The sequence below is a fragment of the Electrona antarctica genome (assembly GCF_951216825.1).
Source record: "Electrona antarctica genome assembly, chromosome: 5".
NCBI lineage: Eukaryota > Metazoa > Chordata > Actinopteri > Myctophiformes > Myctophidae > Electrona > Electrona antarctica.
This window is the reverse complement of record NC_136810.1, coordinates 18796429-18815666: the sequence shown is the minus strand read 5'-3', so window position 1 is coordinate 18815666 and position 19238 is coordinate 18796429. Positions and strand designations below refer to the sequence as shown.

Genomic DNA, 19238 nt, shown 5'->3' with positions numbered 1-19238 from the left:
TGAGCTATGGTTGAACATGCTCTTTTAAGTTTTGGCATCAGTTTGTATTTAAATAAGAACCAAAACAAAGGCTATGATTGCATTTCCATCACTGCATAGACTAGAAACCTTCGAGGCCCCTAGCCCCCTCACCTAATGGTATTTCAAATATTGTCAGGACAATGTAAAAACTTTGGGTAGGGAAGGGATTGAATTTTCAATCTGGGGGTAGGATTGGAATAACTAGAAAAGTGTGCTCCTCAGTGCCTTCGGCCCTAGACGGCACCCGGCGGAAACCCTGAGGTGAAATGGACATAGTGGCCGAATTTGGTATTTCAGCACTGGCCCAAACACATGAACGCGCTGGTCCGTTGACTATCATTGATGACACGTGAACGCGGTTTCATACATGAACGCACGTGAACGCGTGCAATGATAGTCAACGGCAGCGCGTTCATGCGTTTGCGCCCAATCCATCCCAGAAGGCACTCTGTTCCTACCCGGAAGGAGGAGTGAAATCGCCTCATGCGCAACTTAATGCAAGTGGATGGGAGGTATCTATTCATATATACTCTAAGCTTCGGCCTAGTGGAGACAATACATGAATAAAGATCATTGTTAAGCATAGTGGTGATAATTTTATTTATTTAAGACATATACAGTATATATATAAAAAAATCTGCAGTGGAGGAAAAAAAAAAAAGTGTCATCAAAACTATAACATCTTATTGACCACACAGTGTAAGGGTCAAAGTGTACAAATCAGGCAGCTTGTTGGCTTGAAGGCGTCGCGTGATGATCCGGAAGAAGAATTTGGATGGATTCATTGTATGGATTCATCTCAACGTTTGGCCCTTAATATCCACCCTAATGTGTGTTTCAAATGATTGATTGCTCAGTTGAAGGAGTCAGGCACAACACTACATCTGTGGGAGTTCACAGGTTATGGATTAACCTGTGATGTCATGACATACTTGATTTGTGTTTTTTTCTATTCACTTGGTCATTAAGCTCCACAGAATGAGAGGTCTGCTCTGCCGGAAACATTGCGGGGAAAAAAAGTTATGGACATTTTTGTATACCACACCATAGACAACCAATATAAGGCAAAATGTCATCATACTTTAAATAGCATGTGACGTGTCAAACTAGGGGGTTTTCATGATTCTGAATCCATTCCAAGCATTAGTTTTGCACGAAAAACACTCCTTAATAAGACTAATGCTTGGAATGGATTCAGAATCATGAAAACCCCCTAGTTTGACATGTCACATGCTACTTAACCAATATAAGGCAAAATGTCATCATACTGGTCTATGGTGTGGTATACAAAAAATGTCCTAACTTTTTTGCGCGATATTTCCCGGCAGAGCAGACCTCTCATTCTGTGGACCTTAATGACCAAATTAATTAAAAAAAAAAAAAAAAGTATTTCATGACATCACAGGTCCTCTCAAATTCCGGGTGGCTGGCTGGCTCCCCGGCTACCAACATCTCACAATTGGCTGGTCCATGACCAGCATCCCAAAGTGGATGGTGTCAGTAGTCCACCGGAGACAGGAGGAGCTGGAGCTCTTTGAAGGTACTGCCGTGTCAGTAGTCCACCGGAGACAGGAGGAGCTGCAGCTCTTTGAAGGTACTGCCGTGTCGCCCCACCTGGTCAGCCTTGTTCTTCACCACGTTACTTAGATTCTTGAGCTGCTTATGGCAGGCCTTGCATTTCTCATGCCTGAAGAAACAAGAACAACCAAACATGTTTTAACCCATTATGACCAGACGTAAAAAAAAAAGAAAAAATCTTCCGAAAGAATATATATTCAAAGATTTGTGCCGCATTTTCACGATTTTTCAAAAATAGCAGACCTGCAAGCTTGTAGCGTGCCACTCTGTGGCATGCTATGAGCTTGTAGATCTGCTATTTTTTCAATAGCTAAAGCATAACAATGCTAACACCAAAAGGGGTTCCCACCCAAAATGGGTTAATAGATTTGTCATTTTCCGATTTAAAATGTGATTCTGAATGTGGTGCAAAATACAATAAATTAATAAGTTTAAAACACTAGATTATTAATGAGGAACTTCACACCGAGTCACAAAGACTAGCGACTCTACGAGACCTTGTGGCACTGCTGGTCACACGCCAATCGGCTATCCCTCATTATTTATCTATGTATTGTCTCTGCCAGGCCGATGTTAAGCCTCCAAATGCACTGGCGCCGTTTATCAAGCATCCAAACAAACAAGTCTTCTTTGCCAGCAACAATCAAATTAAAATTCTACCATTGTTAAGGAAAGGTCTACACAAGGAAGAAATGAAAAACATCTGCACACCATTTGATGCGTGTCCTTTTTTAGACATGCGTGTCCTTTTTTAGACGTGCGTGTCCTTTTTGACTGTTTATTCAGCCTCCTCTACTACTTAACACAGGGGTTCTCAACCCGTGGGTCGCGACCCCTTGGGGGGTCGCCAAATTATTTTAGGGGGTCCCCAAATTATTTAAAAAAAATATATATATATATTTTCACGATTTTTCAAAAATAGCAGACCTACACGCTCGTAGCGCGCCACTCGGTGGCGCGCTATGAGCTTGTAGATCTGCTATTTTTCAATAGCTAAATTATAACAATGCTTAAAACACCAAAAGGGGTTCCCGCCCAAAATGGTTTAAGGTTATTGTAGCAGTCAATTTATATTGGGGGTCGGGAGGGGGCGGGGCGGGGGTCCCGAGACATTGCCAAAGCATTTCCGGGGGTCCCCGGCCAAAAACGTTGAGAACCCCTGACTTAATTAAGGTCTACACAAGGATCTATTGTTTTTATATCAGTTTGAGAGAAAGGCGGTATGTTTAGATGAGTGCCAAGCTGGAGATGATCACCTCTCTTCTCGTGTGATGTCCACTCCGACCGATGGTGGTGCTTTGAGTGTGTCTGAGATGAGGGGCCAGAAACGCTTCAAGACCAGCTTCAGAGACAGGTAACCCGTCTGGATATAGCTAGAGATAAACATAAACGGGGGTTAGAAAAACCACAATAATAAATGCCATTGTTACGTTCACCCCATTTCTTTCAGTTCATAAGAGAGCAAAATGTATACCGTTCGACAAAACTAAAACTCCACTTCACTGTTTCAAGATTAAGAAAGGGTACAGTCAAATAAAATAATTGAATACAAAGTAAAGTTTCCAGCAGCCATTTTTGAGTGGTGTAAACCACTCCTACAACTGGCTTTTTTGTGCAGAAAAAAATGAGCATGGTTGCTATGTTCACCCTGTTGTAATGACGTAATGAAATCACACCCGGGTGAACAGGGTGAACATAGCAACCATGCTCATTTTTTCTGCACAAACAAAGCCAGGTAATGAAATCACACCCGGGTGTGATTTCATTACGTCAGACATGATTTCATTACGTCAGACCTTACACCACTCAGTTCACACGGGTGTGATTTTTTTCTGTACCTTTGGCAAAAAACACTGCTGCTGTATAGACAGTTTTCTTCCATCTACTCTTAGAAAATGGAACCAGTGAATGCACGACTGTTCCTGCTGGATCCCCACTGACCCCACACAGGTGGTTTCATCCACACACTTTCATGTTTTTAGGAGACAACTTTTGGATACATCCGGGTGGCTGGCAGTTGGTTATAAATCTTGGACTTTGAACAGGCCAACTATGCTAGCCATCAACCACTTTAGAGCAGTGTTGGCCAACAATGGAAGAAGTTCATTTCAAAATAATTTCCCAGTACTGTCATTTCATTTTGTGCACCAGTTGTCTTGTACCATCTCTGCTATTCTTGAACTTGAAAACACTACACTTCTCCCTGCGGTCAACAGCTAACCCAAACAAACAGCTGACCAACAAGGGTCATTTTTGTTATTGCTGTCGGTTTGGAACCAATGAAATTCTGACTGTATATATATATATATCTTCAAACATATCGTTGCTATTGGGAGGTAACCTCATAACTCCATTTTTGGGGTTTTAGATTTTTTTTGTGCATAAATCAGTGCTATTTAACACCCTTTACGCCTGTGTGATGTTTCGAAAAATATTGAACCAATGGAAAGTAGTAAAAAACGCAAGTTGGGACAAAACCTCTTAACTCCATTGGACCCTCAAACTGTCTGCTAAAGCAGCTAACTCCACCACCTCTCCCCCTCTCATGCAAGTCATTGACAATATATAAAGTCACATCAACTTTGATAAGGCAGTATTGCTTAGTTTTCAAAAAGTTCGTAATTTCCTGAAAAATTAACATTTTGGAGTTCCTTCCGACAGCAGAGATATGACACATAGATGTTATTTTTGGAATGCAATGGGCCTGTTTGTGTTGTAGTAGAGTATATTTATTGGCCTCCAGGCGACAATTGCATAACCGTCCCGTCTTTGCTCACCTTTCGTATTTGCTGTGCAGCAGCTTTTCTATCTGTGGAAGGATGGAGGTACATAGGTCCAGTTTCCATAGTGCCCTAAAAGACAGAGAGATTATAGTAGCTAGCATGTGTGTGTGTGTGTGTGTGTGTGTGTGTGTGTGTGTGTGTCATGCCCACTCACGGTTTAAGATTTAAAATGTTGAGCACGTCCACAATGATGCACATGTCACCAATGGCTACAGCGGTATCCATAGCCACCTGGAAAACAACCAAGTGGGCAAATAATAGCAACAACAAACTTTGGAACAATAGCATAATAGCAACAACAATGCTGCCAGTGCCCAATGTTCCTCATGTAATGTTGCCTAATAATGTTCCTATTGTATATTTCCTAATGTCATTCATTCATTATTATTTCCCTGAGCGTTTGGAAATTAACACATTGTTATATTTCCAAAACGTCCGGCAGCCAACAGGCTTCTTTTGTTTAAAGTGGGAAATTTGGTATATAGTCTTTTTTATTGGCCTAAAATATTGTCTATGTACATACATTCATGAATCCACTTGCTGACCGGCTGTTAGTATTGGGCAACTTTTTTTTTCTCATTAACATCCTATGGCAGGCAAAATTGTCAAACTTTCCTTATGCTTTAAGTAGCATGTGACATGTCAAACTAGGGGGTTTTCATGATTCTGAATCCATTTCAAGCATTAGTTTTGCGCAAAAAACACTCCTTGGGCTAAAAACGGCCATAGACATCATGACAAATGGGCAAGTGGCTATGGCTGTTTTTAGCCCAAGGAGTGTATTTTGTGCAAAACTAATGCTTGGAATGGATTCATGTTAGGGTCACAAGAAACCCCTATAAAACAAATTGCCCAATACTAACAGGCGGTCAGCAAGTGGATTCATGAATATATGTATATAGACAGGCCAATATAAAAGACTATATACCAAATTTCCCACCCGTTGACTGCTGGACTAGCCCATTAAAACCGGGAAAGCAAGTGTCATTTTAGATTATAGCGTTGGCCATTCAAAAATAGCAGATCTGCAAGCTCAGAGCGTGCGTGCCACGCTGCGAGCTTGTACATCTATTATTTGTTTAAGTGGTTGGTGGTTTCAAGTGTTTGAAAAACCATGTTGAATAATTGAAGAATCTACCTCAGATGGTAAATTGTCTAGTAGCCCATTTACCTTCACGTCTCCGCTGGCCCACGCAGCTCTCACCGTCTCCAAGTTCTTGATCCTGTTGGCCAACATCACACGCATGGTTTCGTGACCTTTAGTCATCTGAGAGAGGACCTCCTCATCGCTCAGGCCAGTGGGACCACGTGAAGACTGCAGAGCGAGAGAGCGAGAGACGCAGAGAGAGAGACAGAGAGAGAGACCCCTTCATAAAATGTGGAAGTAGGAGACAAAGCTTTAAGAGTGTGTACTGGTCATTACCCTTTCTCTTATGGGAATAACAAAATCACACCCGTGTGAAGTGAGGGGCGCTCTTATCATTATACTTGCGATTGGTTGGATACATTTGGTTAAACATTTTTGGCAGACATTTGACCCAATTTCTCCTTTCATTGTCAATGGCAAATATTGAGACGTGTGGGGACAAAAGCTGTATATAGGAGGGCCCTCAATAAACGATGGCAATTGCACAAAAACTAATTTCACACGCTGTTTTACAACTGTAAACTTTGTCAATTCTGATCAATGGTGCAATCGGAATGTTCAGACATTTACTCACTGGTAAGAAATCAGCCACGTTGAGCCCTATGGGCTTGCTCCTGGCAGCCGGGATCAGATTAGGCGGTGCTTTGGGCTTGGCGAGGGAGGCCTGGGGGGGTTCCGAGCGGGGAGCAGGAAAGGCGGAGACCGGGGGAGGAGGTCTCGCCGAGGGGATGGGCCGCGGCGCTGAGGAGACCACCGTGGGTTCAACCCGCTGGACAGGAGTGGACGACGCCATTGGGATGTCCCTCAGATGGCCAGGCTGTGGAGAGATGCATTGAGCAGCAGGCTTTAGACATAGAATGTCTTAAAACACTTTGAGAGCCCACGCAAAACTGCCCAAAAATCACTTTCACCTAGAAATCCATTAACATTTTTTATAATTCAGCTGACTGTGGAGACGCATGCTGGAACTTTTTACTTTGAAATGTTTTATAGTTTCTGAATTATTTAATTTAAACGCCAAATGCATTCTCAATGGCGAAAACACAAACTTTGGCAAAACGTATTAAAAAAAAATCATTTTGATTTTTTGGATTAAAAATAAAATGCAATAAAATTATTATTATTATTTTTTTTTTTACAAAGACGTCCACAGACGTCTTGGGCTCTGCCCGTGCGGTAACAAAATGTGTTAAGGGCCTTGTAAACGGGGAGCAAGGAACGCACACGTTGTTGCCAAGTTCAAGAAACTCATGGCTTTCCATGTATCTTGACTTGTGGGTCAGGAAAAAAAAAAAAAGGTATCAAACTTGATGTCTTTATAGCATTAGCATATTTGACAAAGGATATCAGGTATAACATACTGGCTTCACTGGGAAACCACAATGCTCCCAAACAATGTAGATATGGGAATTGTGCACAAAGTGTCACATTTCCAGGAGCGAGTGGAGAGAGTTGGGACTAATGCAGGTTAAGGCATGCACTCAATGGGAGTGTGAATACATGTACCATTAAAACCAGTCCACATTATACTGTAAATAAGAATGTGTACCAATACACCCACCTGCTGTTTGTCGGGCATTGGTGTCATAACATCTGACACTTGGCTGGCTCTCACCACAAACCTATCTGTATAGAGAGAAAAATACAAATTTAAACATCTAAAAAAAATGCACTTCTGGATTATTCAAAGTGAATCGATAGTTGCAGGACCTAAATGAAGGAGCTCGTCTCCTACGGAGCACACAGTGTAGAGCTTTGGTTCACTCACCTTCCTCGAGCGGAGCAGGGAAAGGCTCGCTGAACTTGGGAGGGGTGCGAGCTGACGGGAAGAGGAGAGGGATTCAGGAACAAAGTCAACACAATAGTACCACATGCTGGAGTGTTCAATAAACTCCAAGAGTGTCAAGTTGACCCATAAGCACCGACTGTTAAACCCTCTGGCCTTTTTCAGGGATTTAATGTAATTGCTGACACATCCGAAATACCACATACACACCGACTGTTTTGGCTCACAATACTTCGGAATCTTGGAGCGAATGGGAGATTCTGTTAGCGTCGGCATGAAACTCTGAGAAAACATTTGTTCCGGATTGTTATCAGCAAATTCAGTATTTTAGCCGTGATATAAGCGCCCCCCCTCCAGAACAATAATTAATTAATTAATTAATAATTCTACTCTAGTTGGAAGCATTAAGACCCATTTTAACCCTCAATGGCTTCCTTTCTGAAAAATAACGTTATTGTAAAAAGATTCACACGTTTAGATATTGCCATTTACAATGAGAAGCGGACGGGAGCTGGTGCCACGTAGCGTAGGACTACAAAATTACATCGGACTACAATACCGAATTGCTGCAGATTACCGCCCTCAAATAGGCCTCGGAGCAAAATTTAACAAAATATTTTTTTGTTTACACATTTGAGCAGACATACAGATGGCTGCCTTGGGCTGGAAGATTTCCTTGTAGTCCTCTGCATTCTGAATCTCAGCAGTGGACTCCTTCTCCTCCTTCTCGTCCTCGCTGCTGGGGCTGCGGTGCTCGCCTTCTGGGCTCCATCGCTCCTGGCGCGCCTCCTTCACCCTGCTGAATGGCACAGAGGTTGCCAGTAACTCGCTTAGTATTTCCAGCTGCACAATTTGACTTTTAGGTCACCATATTTATGGAAAAAAACACTGATGGCGTCTTTTTGGAACGTTTAGTTTCCTATATACAGCTTTTGTCCCCACAAAATGTCCGCAACACAAACATTAACCCATTTAGGCCTGACCTCAAAATAAAAAAAATAATTCTAAATCCTCCAGTTTTCTGAAATAAATATTTTCACGATATTTTGGATGACGTCCCAACCAGAAATGACGTCGAATGTTGCCCAACCGGCGCTCCCCGCCTGTGGAGTGATGCACTCCGTTATGATATCAATAAAGTTCCGTCCTTTTTATTAATCTCCGTCCTGAGCGCCGGGCGTTACCATTTTATGTGTTAAGAACACAGTTTACGTAAGGCTTTCTACTTTATGACCTCTGACCTCTGACTGCTGCATGTGGTGGTGGGCCTCTCGTAGCTGCGTCTCAGCGTGGAGCCCTTGGGGGAGGGCTCTGTGATCGGCTGGTTGTCCTGGACATGGCCTTTGGTCTCAGAGCATCCAGACTTCTTTACTCTGGTCAGGTCGACCACATAGGAGGACACGCTGGTCAGCTGGTGAGACACGCCGATCTGAGAATAATAATACAGTGGTGTAAAGTAACAAAGTACTTTTACTGAAGTACTGTACTAACCCATTTTGGGCGGGAACCCCTTTTGGTGTTAGCATTATGTTATGCTTTAGCTATTTTTGAAAAATCGAAGAACGACTGACATAGAAAGATAGCTTTTTCAGAAAACTGTCAGGATTTAGAAGACATTTATGGAATCGTTCCCAGTAGCTGGGTCTGAATTCGTCCAAAATCAACAAGATCGTGCACTTGGTGACAAGTTTTTGATTTTTGGTATGATGGTAGGTATGTTATAAGGTTTTCAAAAACCATCGCAAACGAGTTGGGAGCGCCCCCTAGTGGTCTGTTTGCAATGAATCTAATATCAAATGGGCCAGTATATGGTTAAAAACCATAATAATTGATAGAGATTTTCCAATGGATTCTATTAGTATTGGGTGTGCTAAATAACATACTAAAGAATTAGGAAAAAATAACTTCTGGAAAGGCATCATTTTCAAGATGGCGTCCACGGTGGCTGCCAGGAGCTTGAAATGCCTATAAACTGGGATTTAATACATACAAAATCATAATTATACTCTTGGTGACAAGTTTTAGATTTTTGGCATGATGTTAGGTATGGGTATAAGGTTTTCAAAAACCATCGCAAACAAGTCGGGCTCGCCCCCTAGTGGTCTGTTTGCAATGAATCTAATATCAAATGGGACAGTATATGGTTAAAAACTAAAATAATTGATAAAATATATTTTCCAATTGATTCTATTAGTATTGGGTATGCTAAATAACACATTAAAATTTTGGGTGAAAATAACTTCTGGAAAGGCATCATTTTCAAGATGGCGTCCACGGTGGCCTCAGTAAGCTTAAAATGCCTATAAACTGGGATTTAATACATAAAAAAATCATAACAATTATGCAATTTGTGACAAGTTTTAGATATTTGGCATGATGTTAGGTATGGGCATAATGTTTTCAAAAACCATTGCAAACAAGTTGGGCTCGCCCCCTAGTGGTCTGTTTGCAATGAATCCAATGCTGGCCTATTTAACATTGAATTCATTGCAAACAGACCACTAGGGGGTGAGCCCAACTTGTTTGCGATGGTTTTTGAAAACCTCATGCCCATACCCAACACCATGCCAAAAATCTAAAACTTGTCACCAAGTGCATAATTGTTATGATTTTATATGTATTAAATCCCAGTTTATAGGCATTTTAAGCTTACTGAGGCCACCGTGGACGCCATATTGAAAATGATGCCTTTCCAGAAGTTATTTTCACCCAAAATGTTTATATGTTATTTAGCATACCCAATACTAATAGAATCCATTGGAAAATCTATTTTATCAATTATTATTTTTTTTTACATCCAAGCTTTATAGGCATTTTGCAGCTATTGTGGACGCAATCTTGAAAATGATGCCTTTCCAGAAGTTATTTTTTCCTACATTTTTAGTATGTTATTTAGCACACCCAATACTAATATAATCCATTGATTTTTTTCTTTTATCCATTATTATGGTTTTTAACCATATACTGGCCCATTTAATATTAGATTCATTGCAAACGGACCACTAGGGGGCGAGCCCAACTCGTTTGCAATGGTTTTTGAAAACCTTATGCCCATCCCTAACACCATACCAAAAATCAAGAACTTGTCACCAAGTGCATAATTGTTATGATTTTTTATGTATTAAATCCCAGTTTATAGGAATTTTAATCTCCCGGCAGCCATCGTGGACGCCATCTTGAATATGATGCCTTTCCAGAAGTTATTTTTTCCTAATTTTTTTGTATGTTATTTAGCACACCCAACACTAATAGAATCCATTGGAAAATCTTTTATCAATTATTTTGATTTATAACCATATACTGACCCATTTAATATTAGATTCATTGCAAACGGACCACTAGGGGGCGCTCCCAACTTGTTTGCGATGGTTTTTGAAAACCTTATAACCATACCTACCACCATACCAAAAATCAAAAACTTGTCACCAAGTGCACGATTTTAACGAATTCAGACCCAGCTACAGGTCAAAAAGGGTTAACAGTAGTGTTTTTAGGACTGGGGATGAGCCTACAACTACATACCAGCTGGTTGTTGCAGATGGACAAGTCGGCCACCTTTCCCCAGCCCACTGGCACCGCATCAAAGCAGCAGTCTGGCTCCCAACCGTACACATGCAGCGAGTCCACACTCCCACTGTACAGGCAGCAGCCGTCTGGGTTGAACAGAACACACCTGCAAGCACGGAGACATTAGTAGATGAAGAAAATGGTAAAAGGTGCATTTATCCAAGGCGCTTTACATAGATTGTGCATTACATTCGCCCAGTCTCACACATTCATACACAGATGGCGGCGGAAACCATGCAAGGCACCAACCAGACACATCAGGAGCAATTAGGGGTTCAGAGTCTTGCTCAAGGACACTTTGACACCAACTCTGGGGGAGCCTGGGTTGGAACAGGCAACCTTGCGGTTACCATCCACCCACTCTACCCCTGAGCCACCGCCGCCCCTATGAATGTGATGGTCCAAAAAGAACATGTGTTTAAATGGAAAGGAAAAACACCACGACACATGTGACTAAAGCTGGACAAGATATACATCTCTCCAAAGTATTATAACAATACACCACAATTATCTCTTACCGATTGCTCCATTGCTTCCCATTTAGCCTGTCAGTTTTTCACTAGAAAGTGCTGCTTAATATTATCCATTTTGGGCGGGAACCCCTTTTGGTGTTAGCATTATGTTATGCTTTAGCTATTGAAAAATAGCAGATCTACAAGCTCATAGCGCGCCACCGAGTGGCGCGCTACGAGCTTGTAGATCTGCTATTTTTGAAAAATCGAACAACCGACAAAGAAACATAGCTTTTTCAGAAAACTGTCAGGATGTAGAAGACATTTTTAGAATCTGATCTCAGGTCAAAATGGGTTAATATTAACATTGCACAACAACAAAAATAAGTTTTTCCTTTGCTTCCTTTCATGTAATTATTCCATGTACTTCCAGTACCGCCAGCTGAACCAATTCATAAACCACTTTCAATCTGCCTTCCCTATTTTGGGCATGTCATCATAAACTCAAAAGCTGCAAGAGTAGCTAGAGGCTGTACTTTTACAACCCAGATTCGGCACAAAGGGACTAAATTATTTTCGCTCCTATGCCACCAAAATGTGGAACGCCCTACCAACAGTCATTAAGACATGCGAATCCCTTGACTCCTTCAAAACCGCTCTCAAAGGGCACCTACTGTACGGACGGCTGCAATTCGAAGCTGGCCTCCGTAAAATCTGAATCCTCCACCCCACCCCTTTTTCCCCTCACTGTATGTTTATGTTCCCTTTTTACCTCCCTTATGATGAATTCCTGTTCTGTTCTTTGACTATATATATATATATTATATATATATATATATATATATATATAGAAGTGTCTATTTGTAAGTCTCTAAATGTTTTGATGAATTGAACAAGGTGGACCCTCTTGTAAACAAGTGCAATGCTTAATTGTCCACTCACAGTTAACAGTCTTTGTATTGAGTTTGTGCTTGAAATGTACTGTAATTCTGCAAACTGTTAATAAATATTTCAATCAATCAAACTCCTCCTTACAATCACCCCATTACCAAAGTGGGTTGAACCAAACAATTGACATCCCTTGCCCAGAAAAGCATAGATAAAAAGTAAATGAACACAAAAAGCCGTTTCATTTACAGTATATCAGGATAACACTTAAGTCACACTGACTCACACTATACACACCTGACAGGCCCCGTCTCCCCCGTCGAAGAGCCGATCATGCTGAATTTCTCTAAGTCCCACATCTTGATGGTCCTGTAATATACAAACACAACAGTAGCTATTTAAAAAAAACTGCATGGGTAAACTACATACATGTCCTTAACCCATTTTGGGCGGGAACCCATTTTGGTGTTTTAAACTAAAGCATTATGTTGTACTTTAGCTATTGAAAAATAGCAGATCGCGTGGCACTCTGTGCCGCGCTATGAACTTGTAGGTCTGCTATTTTTGAAAAATCGTGAAAATGTGCCTCAAATCTTTGAATATATATATTACTACATTATATATTACATTATTATTAATTAGTGAACTCAAATCTTTGCTTCTGGGGAGGTCCCTGGAACAACATATTTTCAGATGGGGGGGGGGCAGAGGCATATTACATTTATATTTTGGGGTCCTTGACATGAAATATTGAGCACCACTGATTAGAGAAACATAAGGTTTTTCAGAAAACTGTCAGGATTTTGAAGACATTTTTTAAATGTCAGGCCTAAATGGGTTAAAATACAGATGTGGGTGTCTGTTGTACCTGTCCGAGCTGCCCGATGCCAGCAGGTATTCTGTCGGGTGGAACTGAACAATGTTCACAGGTCCAGTGTGAGCTGTGAACTCTGTGATCACCTTCCCCGCAGTTAGGTCCCAAAGCTAAGAGACATTGTGAAAAGAATAGAAGACAAATGTTGACAAATAAATGTCTTTGTACTTACCGTACTTGGTCATTTAAGATACTAAAGGTTATAACGCAAATTAAAATGTTGGTTGAAACATGCAGATGCTATCTGCTTCTAAGTTCCAACAAGCTTCATTGACTTTCTATTCATGAAACAGAAAAGCCCTTTCTGATTGTATTAAAACAACTTAAACTCACCGATATTGCAGTTGTCAAATCAATCCAGGTTGATGTTGAGTGATTAACATTGAAAAATATGACTGCACAGAGTTTGACAGAAAGTTGCTCATTAACATGACAACGATGGACAAAGTCTTGACAGAGACAAAGGATAACCCGAGCTGTCCGTAGAGTTGCAATATTGGTGAATTTTGTTGTTTAATACAATCAGATAGGATTGCGTTTCATGAATGGGCTGTCAGGGTCAATGGAGATGGTTGCAACTTGCAGACAGTAAGTTAATTGTGGCTAATAAAAGGCTAGAAAATGCTACATTTTAGGCATTTAGCAGGCACTCTTTAGCCAGAGCGACTTACAGTAAGGTAAACGCATACATCAAATGCAGAGAGACAGTGTAGTGCCTCTGTAATCGAGGGCCATAGGTAAACGAAGCTTGGGATAAGACTGCATGGTGGTCAGTGAGCCATGTTAATCGAAATAAATGATTATTATTAATAATAAATCATCGTCATAATAATACATCATCTTTGGTGTATAGGTGTGGTACCTTAATGGTGCTGTCATCACTGGCAGATGCCAGCCATTTTCCATCTGGGCTGAACGCCACGCATCTCACCACCTGGGTGTGACCCTGCGGAAAACAGAAACACATAAACCCATTCAAGTTGTTCTGGCTTTATCCTCCATGACTGTGTGGCACAAGCCTGTGATTTAACCCAAAGGGGTGGGAACTGGGAAGCTGGATGGGGCATAATTGATTGAAACCTTTATTTATTTTCGAAAAAGCATTGAGGTGCACCCGTTTTAAGCATTATGTTATGCTTTAGCTATTGAAAAATAGCAGAGCTACAAGCTCGTAGCGCGGCACGAGCTTGTAGATCTGCTAAAAAAAAATTAATCGCAAAATGTGGCGCAAATCTTTGAACATATATTCTTTCAGAGCGAATGTTTTTAACTCAAATCTTTGCTTCTGGGGGGGTCCCTGGAACAACATATTTTCAGATGGGGGTCAGCAGCCAAATACAGATAATTCTGGGGGTCCTTGACATGAAATAGTTTGAAAGCCACTGATATGTCAGTGGTTCTGTAGAAACATGAGGTTTTCAGAAAACCGTCATGATTTACAAGACATTTTAATTTCAACGTCGGGCCTAAATGGGTTAATTTGTAGTGTTTGTTGTAGAGTGTTCCATGAAGTAAGGGCATCAAAGCAGAATGATCCCGCTAGAAGAATATGGTGTTTCGATTTTCATCGATCAAAGCGGCAAATACTTCGGCGTATGCTCCAAAGGTAATAAGACAATCTAGGCAGCATATAATATTGGATTATATAGCGGGGAATGCGGCTTATGCAGTAGAACTGTTAAGAAGCTTGAATACTGTGTATACTGTATATTATATAGCATACACCCCAAACCTTTGACTCACACAAACCTTGCAGTATGCATTTAACCAGCGAGAGAGCGAGCAAGCAAGCCAGGGAGACAAACTTCAGACAAGCAATTCCAGACATGCACGCACACCCACCAGCAGCAGCTGACTAAACTAGCTGTAGGCCTTTGGCAATTGCTAAAGTGAATAACAGGAAGCCTAGCTAATGACTATAAATGCTGTACCACTTTTAATCAGATCACAAGGCTAAGGAGGCACTTTGTGACACCTGAATGTCTGGAGGTTGTCGGTAGTCCTCGGTTACTTCGCATTTTATATTTGGTCATCTATGCACATGAACTCCTTCAATTCACTACACATCGCAAGGCGCACGCGCACGCACACACACACAGCTTACCTTATACCTAAACACACATCCTTTCCTCCGTAAATCCCACATCTGAAAAAACAAAATGACAATGTTAGGCTTCTCTTGATTTACAAAGTTCTTAATGGGTTGCTACAACATTGCTGACCTTTTAACCCCTTCTACTTCCAGATCCCACAGGTCAGCTGACCTGTTGGGTCTCCCAATTGTCCCATGAACTACACTCAGGCTCAGACCATAGACGTGTAAAACGGTACACATGGCAGCGGGCCACCATATTGTGGCGGGAAAATCATAAGGGGCATGAGCAGCAACTTGGAACTGACCTCGAGCGGTTATATTTTATGCAACTCCATTCAGCAAAGACCCAGCGATTGTTTCTAAATTAAGTTCTGAAAGTACAGTAATATTTCCAAAAAGGCACCAACTCCGACACAGACACAGACACACACACACACACACACCTTGATATTTGTGTCCATGGACCCTGACGCCAAGTAATCCCCGAAGGGATGGAAATCCAGGCTGGATATGTTGGCCTTGTGTCCCGCCAGAGTCCGTAAGACTGAAGAAAATAAGAACAAAGAGTGAAACATGTTCAGCTAGTTTTCTGTCCCACCACTATGCCTTGTACTGCTGGTTTTCAAATCTACATGGACCCCATAGTACCATTTCTGGTTTTCTATTATAATTATTGGTGTTACCATTATGTTATGCTTTAGCTATTGAAAAATAGCAGATCTACAAGCTCACCGAGTGGAGCGCTACGAGCTTGTAGGTCTGCTATTTTTGAAAAATCGAACGACTGACATAGAAACATAGCTTTTTCAGAAAACTGTCAGGATGTAGAAGACATTTTTAGAATCTGATCTCAGGTCAAAATGGGTTAAACCTTGTACTGTTGATCTCAACAACCAGGACTACTAGTACTACTGGGGACGGACGGACGGACACACACACAAGTCTCACTTTTAGCGGCTTCCAAGTCCCAAACGCGCAGGGATCCTGACTGTGACCCTGCGACGACCTGCTCCTCGGATCCTTTGAACTGCACGCACTCTACTGGGTTACTGTGACCGGTCAAACTCTGAGAAGGATTTCCAGAAAAGACAATTAGAAGTGATTGAACTGCAAACAAATCAGAATTATTTTGTGAGCATTCTCTCATTCATATTTATAACATTCCATTTTCAATTCTCCTTTCAGCCATATGAGCACTGTCAAGCCTTTTCTTTATATCTTCCCAGCTTGTCCCTTTTCCCATTTAAAACCTTTTCACACAAGTGTGATGTGGAAATGAGGCACAGATACCATGGTTAAAATGTTCTACATGCAAAGCATTCACACCTGCAGCAATTGATGATGCAGTCACAAGCCAATCAAACCTGATATACCGCGCAATATACTTTACTTCTCCAATGTACCATATACTGCATGTTACCTTTATCAGGGTAGGATATAAAAATGTGTAATGTCGCAGCTAAGCCAGAAATTGTGTTTTTTGCCTTGTGTGCGTCTGAGAAGCGGCAAGAGTCCCGACTGATAAGCAAACATTTTTCATACACGCAGACAACGTGCCAAGAGAGACATTCCTCTCCAAGATTTTTTCAAATCGGCCACATAGTGGCGTTCTAGAAGGCCACTTTAGATTTTGGCATATAAGACATTTCCTACTGTTACAGTACATGAAATCGTGGACAAGTTTGTGTCGACCGACACCAGTTTTCGTTTGGGGATTTCCACAGTGGCCACCATTGTTCAAGACACCTGCAACCAGATCTGGGAGCATATGATAGTGCTATGACGCCGGTGCCCAAGGGTAAGAAATTAGGGAACACCGCCCACATGTCCCAGAAGACGTGGAATTTGCCTGCCTGGGCCCACTGAATATGTGGTCATCCCTGAGCCGGCACACTCAGGATCCAGATTCACAAATGATAACGTCATATTCTCCATAGTCCTGGCCCTTGTGAATGCAGACTATAGGTTTCTTGTTGTTGAAGAGGGTGTGTGTGTACAGTATGGCAGCAACAGATTTTAACCTTGTTCCCAAAAATGTCCCTGTCATTTTAGCTGACAAGGAACTTCCTCTCCTCAAGTCATTACATATACATTTAGTCTTAGTCAGTCATCATGGCTTAGTTTATTTAGTTTGTCAGTGAAAAACACATTTAGTCTTAATTTTAGTCAACAAAAACACTGACCATGACACAGTTGGGTTTGCTGACGGAGAAGATGTTGACTCTTCCGTCCTCTCCACCAGTAGCCAGCAGGCGGCCTGAGCTTTTCCCCAGGACCAGACAGGACACATTGCTGGAATGAGCCACAAACTCTTCTGCAAAAAATATCAAAACAAAACAATAAACATATTTTTATGTCATATATAAAGATGTTTATATATGATATACATCTTATGATGGATGATAACTTACGTAATCGCCAGGACATTTTGGTTGTGGTGGAAGAAGAAGCAACTGCAGCCATGATGGGGACACTTTGGCGGCTGCTATTCCTTTTTCACTATAGTATCTATGGGACAAACATTGATCATCATCCATGAGGCAGCAGGAGACTATGAGCATGATAATCCATGCTAAATCAAGTCTTAAACATGACAGAGCAACAAACAACCACATTTCCCATTAGATACTCTGGGAGCAGGGTAGCCCCTTTCGGGACCCTCTGTTAGATTTTAGCAGTGAGCCCGGTGTCTCTGATGTCATGGACACTGGGCTCACTTACTTCCTGGACTACATCAAGGTTAATTAAATAAGGTTAGGAAGCGAAGACCGTACGGTGGAGGGTGGACTCCATGTTGCTCCATGGAAGGAAATTGAGACCAAGAAGTTGTACATGCCCTAATTTGTGCATGTACAACTTCCTGGTCTCAATTGTGCATGTTTCTTTCCTTCCATGGAGCAACATGGAGTCCACCGTACGGTCTTCGCTTTCTATCCTCATTTAATTAACCTTGGACTACATGTTGTCTCAGTAAAACAGCCCTCTCCCTATCCCCCTATCCACAAGGAACAGTGCACCAAAGCATTATGGGAATTGTAGTCCAGCAAGGAAGTGAGCCCAGTGTCCATGACAGAGACACCGGGCTCACTGCTAAAATATCTTTAAAACCACATATTACACATAAAGACCCCCAGGAAAGTGTTCTACATCTTCTAAAGGCCATTAACATATATTTGTTAGCAAAAATGGTAAAGTGTCCCTTTAGCAAATCATATTTTGCAAAAACATCTGCATCCTATTGAGTGCTTACTATAACCGATCAGGGACCCTACGGTTAAGCGATGTCCAAACTTCAGAAAACCTTAACCGAGGGTTCCGAAAGGGGCTAGGTAGTACTTATCAGCTGCCATTATTGTTGGCAGCTGTTTAAGAAGCTTCTTAAATAGCTGCCAACAATAATGAATCACATTAGGGCAGTGGCTTTGGACCGGGGGACCACCAGTGGTCCTTGAGGGGGTTCAGGTGGTCCCTCATAATATGATGGTGAGTTGGTAACAAATGGACCCTTAAAAGATCTTTAACTCTTGAGTGTGTAAAATGAAACCAAATGGACCCATGTTTATATAGTTCAGTGCACCAAATATTACAATAAATATATGCAATAAATATGTGCAAATAATCTAAAAATAACAATCAAACGGTGAGCAAACAAAACGTGAATGAATGAAACTATCGAATAAAGTGCATGTGCGGTCAACAAAATGTATCGCTCCCAGCTCACCCTGCCTCCAAGTTCAAACAGCATTAGCCCAGCTGGTACAGATACCTGTATTTATCTATACCGGTGGCCACCCACAGAGACGCTCCCACCAATAATGGAGCGTCAATGCGGTGCCCACACCCATCACCAATCAAGTGAAAATAACTAACTAAGCACTCTTTGGCTCCTACAAGAGTTATTTTGATCGACGTTTGCCCTGTTATCTCTCCCCATATGGTACCAACATAAATCAATACAGCATTGGACAAAATCTTATTCAACGACAACAAAATATTCTTTATTTTGGCCACTTTGGGAGTATGAGAGGCTAAATCTGGCCTGTTAGC

At 41.5% G+C, this 19238-nt stretch overlaps 1 protein-coding gene across 4 annotated transcripts; it reads right to left on the bottom strand.

Moving 5' to 3' along the window:
• Nucleotides 1–608: 608 nt before the first annotated feature.
• Nucleotides 609–18928, bottom strand: LOC306923425 (katanin p80 WD40 repeat-containing subunit B1-like). Of its 4 annotated transcripts, none has more exons than XM_079501512.1 (20): nucleotides 18913–18928; nucleotides 17603–17699; nucleotides 17375–17505; nucleotides 16140–16257; nucleotides 15635–15735; nucleotides 15201–15242; nucleotides 13959–14042; nucleotides 13091–13206; nucleotides 12520–12591; nucleotides 10838–10988; nucleotides 8557–8744; nucleotides 7945–8111; nucleotides 7298–7348; nucleotides 7091–7155; nucleotides 6104–6346; nucleotides 5554–5697; nucleotides 4537–4613; nucleotides 4377–4451; nucleotides 2856–2972; nucleotides 609–1708 (listed from the first exon to the last, which is right to left on the bottom strand). In XM_079501512.1, exons 2-20 carry the CDS (start codon nucleotides 17652–17654, stop codon nucleotides 1573–1575), a joined length of 2130 nt encoding a protein of 709 aa, XP_079357638.1. In that variant the 5' UTR covers nucleotides 17655–17699; nucleotides 18913–18928; the 3' UTR covers nucleotides 609–1572. The 4 variants fall into 4 exon arrangements, with proteins under 4 accessions (XP_079357638.1, XP_079357637.1, XP_079357640.1 ...); XM_079501511.1 differs by having other exon boundaries at nucleotides 610–1708; nucleotides 7945–8114; XM_079501514.1 differs by having other exon boundaries at nucleotides 610–1708; nucleotides 7963–8111.
• Between the last annotated feature and the right edge of the window lie 310 nt (nucleotides 18929–19238).